The sequence below is a fragment of the Leptonotus elevatus genome, chromosome 21 (assembly GCF_054856555.1).
Source record: "Leptonotus elevatus isolate MCC_2025b chromosome 21, RoL_Lele_1.0, whole genome shotgun sequence".
NCBI lineage: Eukaryota > Metazoa > Chordata > Actinopteri > Syngnathiformes > Syngnathidae > Leptonotus > Leptonotus elevatus.
The window spans coordinates 2,370,197-2,384,707 of record NC_141259.1 but is presented as its reverse complement, the minus strand read 5'-3'; the positions used below and the strand labels follow the sequence as shown (position 1 = coordinate 2,384,707).

Genomic DNA, 14,511 nt, shown 5'->3' with positions numbered 1-14,511 from the left:
CGTCACTGTGCACACATTTCCCAAACAAACTCCACTTGAATGATGGCGTGCCATATGTGATTTCGCCATCGCTCTCGTTTCGTGTCAATCGTGCGGCGTTTCAGATGCTCCAGAAGCGTCACGCATGCTGTCACTGTCACCGCGTGCATCCCCCGAGATAAATTCCGAGGCCTGCTTCCTGCTTTGCTTACAAATGACGTCTGCGTGTGTTCTCCCCAATTGCTGCTCCTCACAGAAGAAGCCAATCAAGAAGACAAATAGCCTCGGCCCCAGCGTGAGCGGCGGCAGCGCGGGCAAGCACAAGATGCAGCCGTCAGTGCAGAACCTTGACATGGAGGAGATGGAGGAGTACACTTTCTCGGTGCTGTAAGTTTTATTGTAAATCAGCAAATGCACAAAATCATTGAAACACACCTAATTAGTCAGGGATTGGGCTAGACTCCTCAGTTGCCCCTAAATCTTAATTAATTGTGGTACATTTGAATTGTTTGCTTCCATATTTTTTGGAACGTTTTTACAAGAACTTGTTTTTATGTCCCAGTGTATAAAGCAAGGTCAAAAGGCATGAATAGATGGGTTTGGTGTGAAAGAGGTTCAAAGCCCTGAATTAGAGGTGTTAAAGTTAATCAATCGTCAAATTAACCAACAACTAATTTAATAATCGATTGAGTAGAATCCCCGTTTAAATTGAAAGAGGCAAGGCAACTTTATCTATTTAGTACATTTCATACATAAGGCAACACAATGTGCTTCACACAGTCAAAAGCATAGCACCTAAAATCATTTATAACAAAACATCTAACTACATTCACAAAGCAAAGAGAACAAAATTGGCTTATTAAAATTACTAAAAGGATGTACATTGACAACTCACACATTTACAACCATTAGGATTACAGACATTTAAAAGCAAAACTAAGAAATACATTAAAAGACCATATAATAAAGTTTCATCCATCCATTATCTACCGCTTCTCCGGCACCGGGTTGCGGGGGTAGCAGCTTTAGCAGAGAAGCTGAGACTTCCCTCTTCCCAGCCAGTTCAACCAGCTCCTCCGGTGGGAATCCCAAGGCGTTGCCACGCCAGCCGAGAGACATAGTATCTCCAGCGTGTCCTGGGTCGTCCCCGGGGCCTCCCGCCTGTGGGACATGCCCGGAACACCTCTCCAGGGAGGCGTCCTGGAGGCATCCGAACCAGATGCTCGAGCCACCTCAACTGGTTCCTCTCAATGCGGAGGAGCAGCAGCTCGACTCTGAGTCCCTCCCGGATGACGGAGCTTCTCACCCTTTCTCTAAGGGAGAGCCTGCGGAGGAAACTCATTTTGACCGCTTGTATTCGGGATCTTGTTCTTTTGGTCACAACAGTTCGTGACCATTGGTGAGGGTATAGTAACGTATAAAAAAAAAAATCATCAAAGGTGTGAGAAAAAGCATAGTTTTTAACTTGGATCTAAAAACATTTATATTTGGGGCTGACTTTTGTTGGCAACGTATTCCATTTGCATGCAGCAGAACAGCTAAATGGTACATTCCCATGTTTGCTTTGAAACTTAGGCTCCACTTTTTGCAGACCTCGGAGCTTATATTAAAAAATAGTTAAAAGTCTTTGATTTTAGCCTCTCAACAGTAAATATTCAATGGTTTCTGTAGTCCTTCATGAAATAGAACTGATTATATTGTTTGTGTTTAATCAAAATATGACATTTGCAAACTTCCGTTTTTATTTTGAAAATCAATTATCATCATGACATTTTCTGACATGTTACTAACCATGCAAAACCATACAGTAAATGAATTGTAATCATACATCCATCCATTTTCTTAACTGCTTGTCCTCACAAGGGTCGCGGGGGCGCCAAAGCCTATCCCAGCGGGCAGTAGGCGTGGTACATCCTGAACTGGTTGCCAACCAATTGCAGTGAATTGCAATCAATGTATGGAAAATATTATTATTATAACCTACAATTGACATGTAGTTAAACCTTAAATGTATATCAAACAAGTAGCCCTTTGCATTAATCACAAGAAGTAGCTCTTGGTTTCAAACCCTTTTTGTTGCTGAGTGCAACATGTGATATTGTAGAATTATTGTTTATTTACTTTTTTTTAAATCATATCAAACGAAGACCAATAATCAGTTAATAAACTCAAAACATTTAAATTCAAAAACATATGTTGCAATACTTTTTGATGTAAAATAAGTGTTTATTCAATTACTTTTACTTTAATCGATAAACTAATTGGTAGAATAATCAGGTCTAAGATATTCGATAGTGAGTGCCCTTCTATAAACTCAACCCCATCAAGCACGTTTCGATGAACTAGAACAGTGACTCTCAAAGTGTGGTACTAGTCTCACTAGTGGGATTTGAGCTCACTCTAGTGGCACATGAAAGAATCACTGCCCAAGCATAGTTTGACTTTTTATTGTGGGTATATAGGTTTGGTCAGCAAAATGAGCCATGACCAGTCGTTACCTACTTCCTAAGCACAGGTAATGTCATCTTCAATCGACAGCAAGTGGAAACAATTGTTTTTAAAGGTATTAATTGTACATAAAAAATAATGAAGTTATCATATATTCTAGACAAAATAATAACTTTATACTGCTGAAAATGGCTCATTTAGTTAATTATCCCTTTAATGTTGGTCATGATTGTGCTACATCACTTGGAGTGCTCAGTAGTTTTTTGTTTTTCAGGTGGTACTTGGTGTAAAAGGTTTGAGAATGACAGAAGTAGAAAAAATACTGAATCTCTCTAATGAATGAGCTCAGACACTAAATTCGAAGAGTTATAGCTGTTATAGCTGCAAAGAAATCTGCATTTTCTTTTATTTCTATCTGATGTTGTTGAAATTACTTTTGTCCATATCATTAAAAAAAATTCTGTAAATACAAAATAGTCTTACAAGCAAAAACATAATTTTGGCTTCATAACTTTCTGCATGTTACCAGAGAGCTTTTTGTTACATTTTCGAACTAAAGGTAACTGTGCCCCCTTCATTTCTTAATAACATTTCAGTCATTTTGGATATAAATGAATGTAGTGTCTATATTATTTTGGCCTTAGCCATGCTGGTATTACCAATCTTAGCTGCACTCAGCCTAAATTTTGGGCCACGATCGGTTGTTTTCCAGGCCCAATTTAACGTCAAAATTACGTGACTGAGGTTTTCTTTTTCATCATAGCTCTCGGCGTTAATGAGAAAAAGGGAATGCATGAAAAAACAAACAAAGCAGGGGCTGCTGAATATCAAACTGTATATATGCCCATGCTGCATCAAAATGTCCTATTTTGAACAACAATGTACAGTACATACAGGTATTTTATTTTTCTTTGAAAGCCAGCTAAATTAAGGGGAGGTGCTGGGAGTTACGTGACGATGCTTACCCTTGAGATTTAAAAGTCGTATCCTTGTTTCCTCATTTGTGAGAGTTAGTAATTTGTAGCTGCTGGTCCCATATTAAACAAGATCAGAGACAACTCGCTGACATCTTGTGAACATACCGAGGGAATTCAAATGATTACCAGCGCGTCCCGCCAACAAATGACAACACAGTCTGGAGCGGGAGTGAACACACACAAACTCACACGATAAACAAGCTGACACACAAAGAAATACAATTAAATGTTTTTCACGATTATTCATATAGCTGTTGCTTTTTTTTGAAGACCTCTGAGCAGTTGCAGAGTTCCGCAAAATACATTTCTTTCATTCCGTTCTTGATGAGGATTGCACTGGGACGGAGGCCTGGCTCCAAGTGTTGCTATTGATTTCATTTTCACAGGAGAACATATTACACCATCTTTGAGCTAAAGGCTGTTTTATGACTTCACCTAATCAGAACATTAGAAAGACACAGTGCTGCTGTTGGCTTTCACGGCGATATAAAAGACACCGCAAGCTCAAAGTCATTGCCTCTTACATCCCTCCCACTGTGATGTTTGACTTTGCCAAGGCTTCTCCACATTACCTGAGGACTAGAAGAGATGCGGGAGGGAGGGACTGTTTATTATGTTTTTCTTTTTATCTTTCGTGCATAGTAATGATGTGATGTAACAAATTGTCGCTGCTATGTGTAAAACACTTATATTCATTTTTATTTAAATTTTTAGATTTTTGCGTTTTTGAGATGTCTGCATTCAGTTTCTTCCCCAAAACATAGAAATGTAACAAAAATGACAAAAATGGGCAAAAGTGTCTTTCACATAGTAGCGACGATATCCATATTTTTTTAAATATGTGTGCATACTAAGTAAGTCAATACACACACCCGACTCAACTAATTTCTGACTATACACTGCAATTGGCCACCATTGGCTGCAGGTGATCACGCTACATTGCTTGACCTATCTGAGCTGCAGGGAATTTATTGCACTAAGTAGTCAACTTGTTGCAGTTGTGATGGTATGTCGTGGGATTTTTGTATTATTGTAATCCCTTCATACTATCGATGTCAAGCAAAAAAAGAAAGTGGTCGGACGAATATGTGCAATGTGAAGTCTCATGCCTAACAGAATGTATGGTGTTCCACAGGCTTCAATTCTGGGGCCTCTGCTGTTTTCATTGCAGCTGCTGCTGGGTTCCATCTTAAGAAAACAGCTGTGGTTATTTTAAAGTGCACTATAAATATTGAGTGATGGGAGTCAGCGTCTTAGTCCACAACTAGCTATCTAGCAAAACTAAATGGGGATTACAAGCACTTTCTGAATTCAAGGTGAAGAGAGACAGAAACGATGAAAGTGTTGTTCATCAGTAAACCCTATACCAATGTCTTAGATTGAAAAAAACAAACATATTTTGTTTTCATTAAAGAAGGATTCTGTGAATGCACATAGGAAACTGGTGGGGTTCAGCACCTCGCAAGGTAAAGAACCACTGACATATATTGTGGGATTCATGCTGCAAGTGATTGAGGGATATTACTGCCATCTATTGAGCCACACGAGAGTGCGCTCATTAAGATTTTTATAGGGTGTCCTAATATTCATGCATTATTAAGCAAACATTTTCAAACTTTAGAATTGATTCGGGATATTCAGATAAATCACACAATGCATTCATTTTCAGTGAATTGGAATCTGCGCGCACCTTGAAAAAAAAAAGAACGAGAGAGCCGGCTTGTCTTAAACGAGTCTCAGTGGTACAGTATGCACTGTAACTAAAACAAACACAAAAGACATACTTGTAATATTTTTGGCTGCAGGTGCAACGTCAACGTCTCTAACAACTTGAGGGGGAATACATCGACTGTCTGTCAAGCGTATGACAAGTGACAGGTTGTAGGAATTAATCAAGCAGAGATGTCAGTTGCACTGAAATGTGTGCATCCTCATGTATTTGGACTAGATGAACTTCATAAAAATAAAAAAATGCACAATTAAGTACAATTGTACTGTATTGATAATTACAAGTCTTTCCTGAAGAAATAAATGAAGAGCATCCATTTTGATTTCTCATTTGTTTGTGGACACCCAACATTCCTGATATGTGCTTGAACATGCTTGGAAAGTAATTTGGTGACCTTGAAGCTCTAAACGATGTTAATCCTACTATGTGCAGATGTTGCAATTCAATGTGAATTGTATGAGAAAGATACAGTAAAAGAAAGATACAATAAAGCTTTTGATCACTCTTCTGTATAATAACTTTATCAATCAGATATTAGGTATTTTAATGATCCTGAGCCTTATTCCCCTCATTCCAGCTTTGAAATCTGATTAAAGAAAATGTTATCCCTCTGAGATAATTAAGGAGGTAATGTACTGAAAACATTGGTAAGCTGCTGCGGAAAGTATTTCACATTAAAAAGGCAATCCATATATTTTGGTGAAACAATATAATAATACAATTGGCCAAAATTAGTAATTTGTTGTTTAAGTCAACAGTTCGTGACCATTGGAATAAACATTCACATTTTTATAAAAATATATCTTGCATTATTACGATGACGACTACTACTACTACTGGCTGTAGGTGAGAAACCTGTTTTAATCAAAGTCATTCTCACATAGCATTTCGATCGAATTAGTTCAATTATGAAGATTCTAATTACATTGAAATATAACCCCGAATTCTCATATCAATTATATGTATGTCTTACCCAGAGAGAGAGAGAGAAATTACTGTATTTGTTCCCCAAATGTTGAATTCCAAAAACACATTTTATACTAAATTGAATTTTGTACAACATTTCTATTACCTATAATGCGTATAAAGAATCAAGCAGTAAAATTTGCCACGGGAAAGAATTAGAACTGCTTGAGAAATGCATGTTTTTAAATCCCCAAATCAATGCTTACCAATTACCGGTAATTATTTTTTCAGCATTTGTATAATGTTTTCTTTGCAAGATGTAAATAAGTATTAACTTGTGATGCTGTAATTAGGCAAATAAAGTCAAACACAATCTTTTCTGTGGTGCTGTTTGACGCAAAGTTGTAATTTTAAACTTTTCATTGTAAATCATTTGAAGTGAGTTTATTCTTACTCAAATTTCAGTTTTCTTTTTTTAAACAAACTGTCATTTAATGTAAAACAGAGGTTTACCACCACATTTTGAAACTTTGAAAGTGCTGCAATTCCCCCGTCAAGATTTCTGTTGCCATGTGTGAACTAGAAATATGTGCGCAAATCACCAAAGATGCGTGATTTGGGGAAATCTAAGGGTGGCCCTAATTAACAGGTGGTAGATTTTTTCGAAACGTGAATTCAAATGCAGAGTTAGTGCATCAAATACAAAATAAAACAAAAATTATGATCAGCGCTTGAACTCAGCATGTGGCAATTTGTTCCTCATTACTGAAGAAAAAAGTCTGCTTGTGCTGATTCTTTTTGTCAACAATTAATATGACAATATTGTAATATGATAAAATATAATTTCAACGTTCAGCCATCATTATGTAGAAGGGACACATATACAGCAGTTGGGCAATTAGTGAGTGTATACGAGCCAGGTTTTGCTGTTCAAAGTTGGATACACTCCGCCCTAACGTGGTTCTAGCTGGACTTCTGTGGAAAGTGTACTAAATCAATAACTGTAACAAGTAAGGTAAAGTAAAGTAAAAATAAAATGTAACAATAAACTCAAAAATCAACCACACTGAAGCTCTATGCTAGCTAGCTGGTAGGGCCTATGACGACTCGCGCATTTTTGATACTTTGGCAGTAGTGCAACACATTATGGTGGTGTAGGTGCAACAGACACACACACTCGCACACGGCATGTTCTTTTTGTGGAGTCAAAGGGAACACATTGACCTAATTTACCCCAGTTAGCTCGTCTCGTTGGGAACACACATTTCCCCCCACTGAGCCAGTTGGAGGGCTCTATCTTTGTTGTTCTCGTCCTTGCCGTCTGTTTTTATGCTCTTGTGTAAGTTTAGTAGTAAAGGGGTAATGTTGTTACTTCAGGAATCCATAGTATGACTGTAAAAATGCATTTTGGCATCTAAAAGAAACATAATGGAGTCGCACCTAAAATTAACCAACGGCTAGTCGCAGCCTGTCAGTCCTGTGCATGTTGGAACTTTAAATCACGAGGCAGTACAGAGGTCAATCAATTCTGATGTAATGCTGCTTGGAGAGGTGGGCGGATGGCAATGCCGGTCACCTCTGGGTGGCTTTCCTGTGCCGAAGGGGCAGGAATGTTTGTATGCATGAGAGAAAGAAAGAGGAGGCCCCCATGGCTACCACTGGCCGGGCGCACGTCAGGGATTTGTGTGTCCAGACGTGCTCTGGTGCTGTCAACTTAGATGCAAAGCACTTCATATCTGGCAGTCACCCACATACATATATTGACACAATCATCCTTCTTCCTTGTTTACGGAAATGGGAGCTGTCAGGTTCTCGACAGGCTAAATTTGCCAAATGATTGGTTAATCTTCTGTGATGTGGCTGTCAGTCAGTGCTGAATGTGATCCCATTGGTGCTCCGGGTCACATGAGTGCATTTCCCAAAGATACAGAAACGAGGGGAGGGGTTTTCATACAGGGCAAATGACAAGAACGATATGTGTGAGCGAATGAGTGATTGCATGTGATTTATTCACGTATGTTCTTTGTATGTGTGTTTAGGCCAAAGCTGACACACTCACATGCGTTTCCCTTTTTTTAAATTCCCAATTTGAAATCACTTGTTCCCAACTCTGACAAACATCTTCACACAGACAATTCAAGTCAACTAATTTTGAGTTAATTTAAAGTTACCTTAACGCCACAAATTTTTTTAACGTGTGATTAATGACCAAACCTTACTAAGCCTGTCCTGGGGGAATTTCAGTCGCAATCCACGTCCACGTCAAAATTTTGTAGTAATAAATGCAATAATAATGCATATATTTGTGCAGAAATGTGCAGAATTTCACAAGTTACTTCATGTTAAAGATTAGATAACTCTTAATATGAAAAGAAAAATGCACTGAGCGGTCACCAACGTCTTACAAATGCAATTTTGCCATCTAGTGGCAGAAAAATGACCTAAACACAAATCAATATCTCACTCGTTTTTTTACAGTACTGTACATTTTTTTTCATTTATTTCACTTTTATGAATTATTCTGAAATTACTGTATCAATGACTAAGAGATGCAGCCATATTTCTATTAGTTTAATTTTTTTTCCACTTTTATGTTAACAAGAGTATGAAAACGTAGAAAAAAAGATTTTATTGTACATTTAGTACAGATATAAAATTTGCAATTAATCGTGAATTAACTAATTAACTATTGAAGTCATGCGATTAATTACGACCTGAGATCAGACAAGATGAGCTGCTGAATTTAAGCACATTACTAAAAAGAGAGGAAAATAAACTAACCGGTAGCGGCGAGTGAAGAGGGAAAGTGCTGCTTATCTTTGGTTTTTCAAGGTCCAAGGCGAACATATTAGCTAATAGCTAGTAGGCTACATTCTTGTTCATCTCTTTTTTTGAGGAGGAGGATGCCTTTATTGCCATTATACACGTGTACAATGAAATTGTGGACGGTTTCCCCTTGTCAGTGCAATAAGAAATGAGTAAAAACATAAGTTAAAATAAATAAATAAATAAATAAATAAATAAAGAAAGAAAATAAAAATATAAGTTGCCTCTAAACTGCGGTAGCGCAATGCTGTCTCCCCTCTGGGATTCGTTTTGTTTATTAAGAGCCCCATTAGCTCCTGACACATCTCAGGAGCTAATCTTCCTGTGGTCTTTTCAAATTCATTACAATAATTTCAAATAAACATGTAAACATATACACACCTACTCTCACACACACAAAAATAAATAAAAGTAAATGAAAGGTCAATGCAGTCAAATAACATAATACACACACACAATAAGTATGCTCCAATTGTTTTACAATTATTAAAATAAAATTTTTAATTAAAATATTAATGAATTTACAAATCCAACACTTTAGCTCATTGTTCCAATGCTCACATAATATACTGTATATATACTCTCATGTCATATTAATTATTGAGTTAACACATTAGGTTTCAACTTATTTTTAAAACATCTCTTATTATCTTCTAATAACAAAAATCCAGGTAATGAATTCCATGCAACCCTAGCTCGATAAAATACAGATCGCTGCTTTTGATTTGTTCTACATGAAGGCAATACACACCTTGCTTCACTAACCTGACGTGTGCCATAACCATGATAATATGAAAAAAAAAAGAAACCTTGCCATAAATAATTTCTGGCGTTTTTGTTAAATTTTTTATTTCTAATAAATGTTATTAAAAATACCTCAATCTGCACTTAACTGTTAACCAAGCCAAGTTATCGTGCATTGTTATCACATGTGTTCGGTATGGGCAACCCAACACAATTCTTGCTGCTCTATTTTGAGCAACCTGTAACTTATTTAAATGACTTTCACTTGTGTTTGACCACACAACTGATGCATAATCCAAATATGAAAGTACCAAAAATTGAACTAGCTGCTTGGCCGACCACTGAGGAATAATTTTTTTACAATATTTAATAATGCCCATACTTCTTCCCATTTTCGAAGTACAGTTAACTTGACTGGTCCATGATAAATTAGCGTCAACTACTCCACCTAATAAATTTGCTTCTTCCACTTGTTCAATTACGCCATTTTCCTGAATTAAGTGTAACATAGGTTTCATTTTTAAACAATATTTTGAACCAAGAACCATACATTTTGTCTTTCCAGTATTGATAAACAATTTGTTAGCTTTTATCCAGTGTGTAACTGAAACTAAGTCTTGATTTAAAATATTATTGAGTTGACCTATTTACTTATTTTTAAAACTTCTCTTATTATTTTCTAATAACAAATATCCATGGAATAAATTCCATGCAACCATAGCTCGATAAAATACAGTTCGCTGCTTTTGATTTGTTATACATGAAGGCAATACACACCTTGCTTCATTAACCTGACGTGTGCCATAACCATAATTATGAAATAAAAAAAGAAACTCTGCCATAAATAATTTCTGGGATTTTTGTTAAAATAATATTTATAATGTTATAAAAAAACAAAACATAAATCTGCATTAAACTGTTAACCAAGCCAAGTTATTATGCATTGTTATCACATTTGTTTGGTATAGGCAACCTAACATAATTCTTGCTGCTGTATTTTAAACAACCTGTAATTTATTTACATTACTTTCACTTGTGTTTGACCACACCACTGATGCATAATTCAAATATGAAAGTACAAAAGATTGAACTCACTGCTTGGCCGACCACTAAGGAATATATATATTGTTCTACAATATTTAATAATGCCCATACTTCTTCCCATTTTTCGAAGTACAGAGTTAACTTGACTGGTCCATGATAAATTAGCGTCAACTGCTACACCTAATAATTTTGCTTCTTCCACTTGTTCAATTACGCCATTTTCCTGAATTAAGTGTAACATAGGTTTCATTTTTAAACCATATTTTAAACCAAGAACCTTACATTTTGTTTTTCCAATATTTATAAATAATTTATCTTTTATCCAGTGTGTGACTAAAACTAATTCTTCATTTAAAATATACACACACAATAAATATGAAAATGAAAATAGTTTTTTCAGTCCTTATAGATCATATTAAACAGCTGTGGCTCACTTTTGCTGCCCAATTTGATGTCTCTAGTGACCATTTGCTGTAGTAGGAGACAAGGTCAGAAACCAGTTAAATACTTCTGCAGTCCTCCGGAGGATTTAATTCTCCAGCACTGAGCATCACTTCCATACTGAGAAAAGGCTGCATGGCTACCCAAACTGTTAAACCTAACTAAAAAGGTTGCCATTTTGAAAATCTATTTAGAGTACACCATTGCAAAACATGAATGACAGTTTTTTGTCTCTTAGTGAGTTGGCATAAAACTTACGCTGCAGTTCAACTTCTACAAAAAATTCTTAAGACACCTCGCTCAATAAGACTTTATGTCAGGATGTTTTATAGATGTCCAATTTGTCTTGCCTTTGTGACTTTGATCGGAAAGTCAAATTCATCCAAGTTATCGGTACATCTGTACTACACTTTAGCAAACTGCCTAATGATGCCAATGCAATTTTATGTTTAAATCTTTAATCACAATTAGCAAAATAATATCACACATTTCATTAATCCCCCCAAAAAATACCGTCTTTTTTTTACTTGATTTTTTTTGCATTCATTTACTGTGACAAATCAATAATGCAAGGTATCATTTAGCTTTAGCATGTAATTCTGTTACATATTGCAGAACCCACTAGTGACATTTTGCATTGACTTCACACGCTTGCCTGCACATGAAAACCTCGCTCACATAAAAATAAGCAGCTAACGATAAGTCAAACAAGGATTCCTAATTAAGTGAAACGTTTTTTTTCATTGCTTCTGATTATGCACTCTCTCCTTTCCTTGTTGCCTTGCTGCAAATAATTGTGATAATTCACCAATGCATAGTCCTATTATTTTAATTACCCACTGATATACAGTGGCACCGTCGCAATTCCATAATTCTCCTTTAACTATATCCCAAATACCTGCCACTGAGATAGCATTTTGTCAATGAAACTCATTTATGTATATGCATGCCTTCCCTGGGCCTTGCTAAGAAACAAAGCCTATAAAGCTCCCACATGGTAATTGTATTAGGAGCAAATAAAATAAAAGTAAATGAGGAGAAGGAGAGAAGAATATATGGAACATCTGAGACATCTTTTTTGCAATATCAGGATGACTGTTATTCTGTTCAACTTGTTTAAATGCACATGAGCATAAACAACAACTACTAATTTGGATTTATGGCTCTTTGTGTTCTCCATGCAGCTTCATAGCTCCCTGCGGTATACTGTATAAGCCCCAGCTTTGCACTTATATGTCATCCATTAGCGAAACAAAACATGTTTTTTTTTGTAGTGATGTAATAGAGCTGACTTTTTTTTCTATTTTTAATGAATTTAGGACACAATGTTCCATGCTCTAAAACTTTTAATGTATAAACGTTATACTGCAACTTTCCAGAGTTTGTGGATCATTTTAGATCATTCTGTTATTACTGCTATAATGATATTAATGGAATCACATTAATTACACCTGTCGCTGCATGAGCGCAAGCAAGCGTATTTGTCGGAAGTAGTGTTGTAGTCAAGAGCACATAAGCCAAGACTAAGTAAAGCTCTAGACTTTGAAGAGTTAAAATTAGACAATTAATTAAGTTAAAAAGTTAAAAAGGCAACAACAAGACCAAGGGCGCCCGAGAACAAGACCAGGCTGAGGCTTGCATGTTAACGTCTGTAAAAATACATACAATTGTACAAAAGTACAACATTTTGGAAAGAAACATACAAATATATATATACAGTTCTTTTTAGGAACTGGAAACTAGACTACTACTACTATTACTATGATACTCCTAATCAGTTATGACACGATTATATAAACCAAAATATAGATCCAAAGTATAACACATGAATTTACAAACCACAGGTAAAGCTTTCTGATTCTCCGATGTCTAAGGACTTGTCCACACGTAGCAGGTTTTGTGTAAAACTGAATACCCTGCCTTGTCTGTAGAGAAAATATAGCAAAAACACGTACACACCACATTGTTTTTAAAAAACAAATCATCCAGACCTGACCACATAAATGCGAGCCCGTTGATTTTCACTGATCGTGGTTCGGACCAATCACAGAGCGTTTGGGGTGGAATATGCAGTTATGACGAAACCAGGAAGCGGCGACGCCGGGTAGAAACAAACAAACCTAACATGGGCGAATGGACTCTATTTCTGTTCTTGCAGAATTGCTCACCGTTTATATTGATATTGTGAAGAACTGCATTGAGTGAATCACAATATCAATCTGGCTATTGTCAGGTTAGAAAATGTGTACTAGTCCTGACTCCAAAACAGGACCCAGGTTTACAATCAATTCTGAACCTGAGTTGAGTTGAGTCTCAAGACTAAAACCAATCTTGAGTACTCCATAAGAACAGCATGGAGAGCTCACAAACAATTCTGACTTAAGATGTCAAGCATGCCCAAGTACGGTATAAACTTCCCAGTGAAGGTGTGTTCCTAAAGATCATCACACAATACTGCAGAAAAGCCTGGCAGTGTCAGCACAAAGACATAGAAGACAAATGCCATCAAATTCCCAAAGAAATTCCTAATCAAGTGGATGAGATGTAAACAAAGATAAGGTATCGCCAGACCTATCTCTTTCTTTGACACCTCAGATAATCACACTTCCATAATCAGTATGGCAGTCATGCATGTAGGCCACGAAGAGAACAATCACATTATCTGTCAATCTTTTAAGTCTATTTTCACACTCTCAATTTTTGCCTTTTCGATTTCCCCCGACAGCAAGCCGTTCCTTAACTATGTGTGAAAATATGGTAGGTTTTAGTGCATTTATAAACAATGCCAGTGGCCCAAATATTAAAGTGACAGGAAATAACTTAATCCTCAAAATGAAAGGATAAGTCCAATACTTTTAAGTGGCCCTCAACTGGAGGGTTTAAGCCTGCAGTGGTGTGCAGAAGGATTCTGAGGGTTACCTTCTGTGGTTCAGCCCTCAAGACTTATTACCATTAATCTGCTATTTAAAATGGAACATCTCACTGTAATCCCCCTTCTAAACTACCTCACGCTGCACATTCTCAATACCTAAGCATTTTTTAAAAGTAATGCTTGTGTCTATACTGGCTTTTCTGTTTCTATTTTTTTTTTAAGAGGAAACCATTCCAAGAGATAGTTTGTGTGCAAATGATTGACACGTTATTTGCATACCTTGCACAGTCTGGCAAGGTTTAGAAAAAATGATGAGTCAGCTTGTGTAAAATAGGAACACAAACGTATCCAAAGCAAGATAATTAGGGAACAGCTTCTGACCCAGATTTCACACAATCCTTTAAAGTGCAATTAAAATGTAGTAATGTGTGCCAATGCATGGCTGTTGAAATGGTTCATTTCAATTCTGAGCCTTAGTCACATGCTATCAGTCGTTCGAGGGACATGTTGTAATTTTGGAAGATGAAATATCCAACCTTGCCTTT

General features: G+C 36.6%; 1 protein-coding gene across 1 annotated transcript in view; it reads left to right on the top strand.

Annotated features, from left to right (window-relative positions):
* Window positions 1-14,511, top strand: part of ofcc1 (orofacial cleft 1 candidate 1) — an 84,387-nt gene that overhangs the window by 25,197 nt on the left and 44,679 nt on the right. Inside the window, exon 7 of the mRNA XM_086066270.1 lies at window positions 236-366. Coding sequence (XP_085922396.1) covers window positions 236-366 — 131 coding nt within the window. The remainder of the gene's footprint in view (window positions 1-235; window positions 367-14,511) is intronic.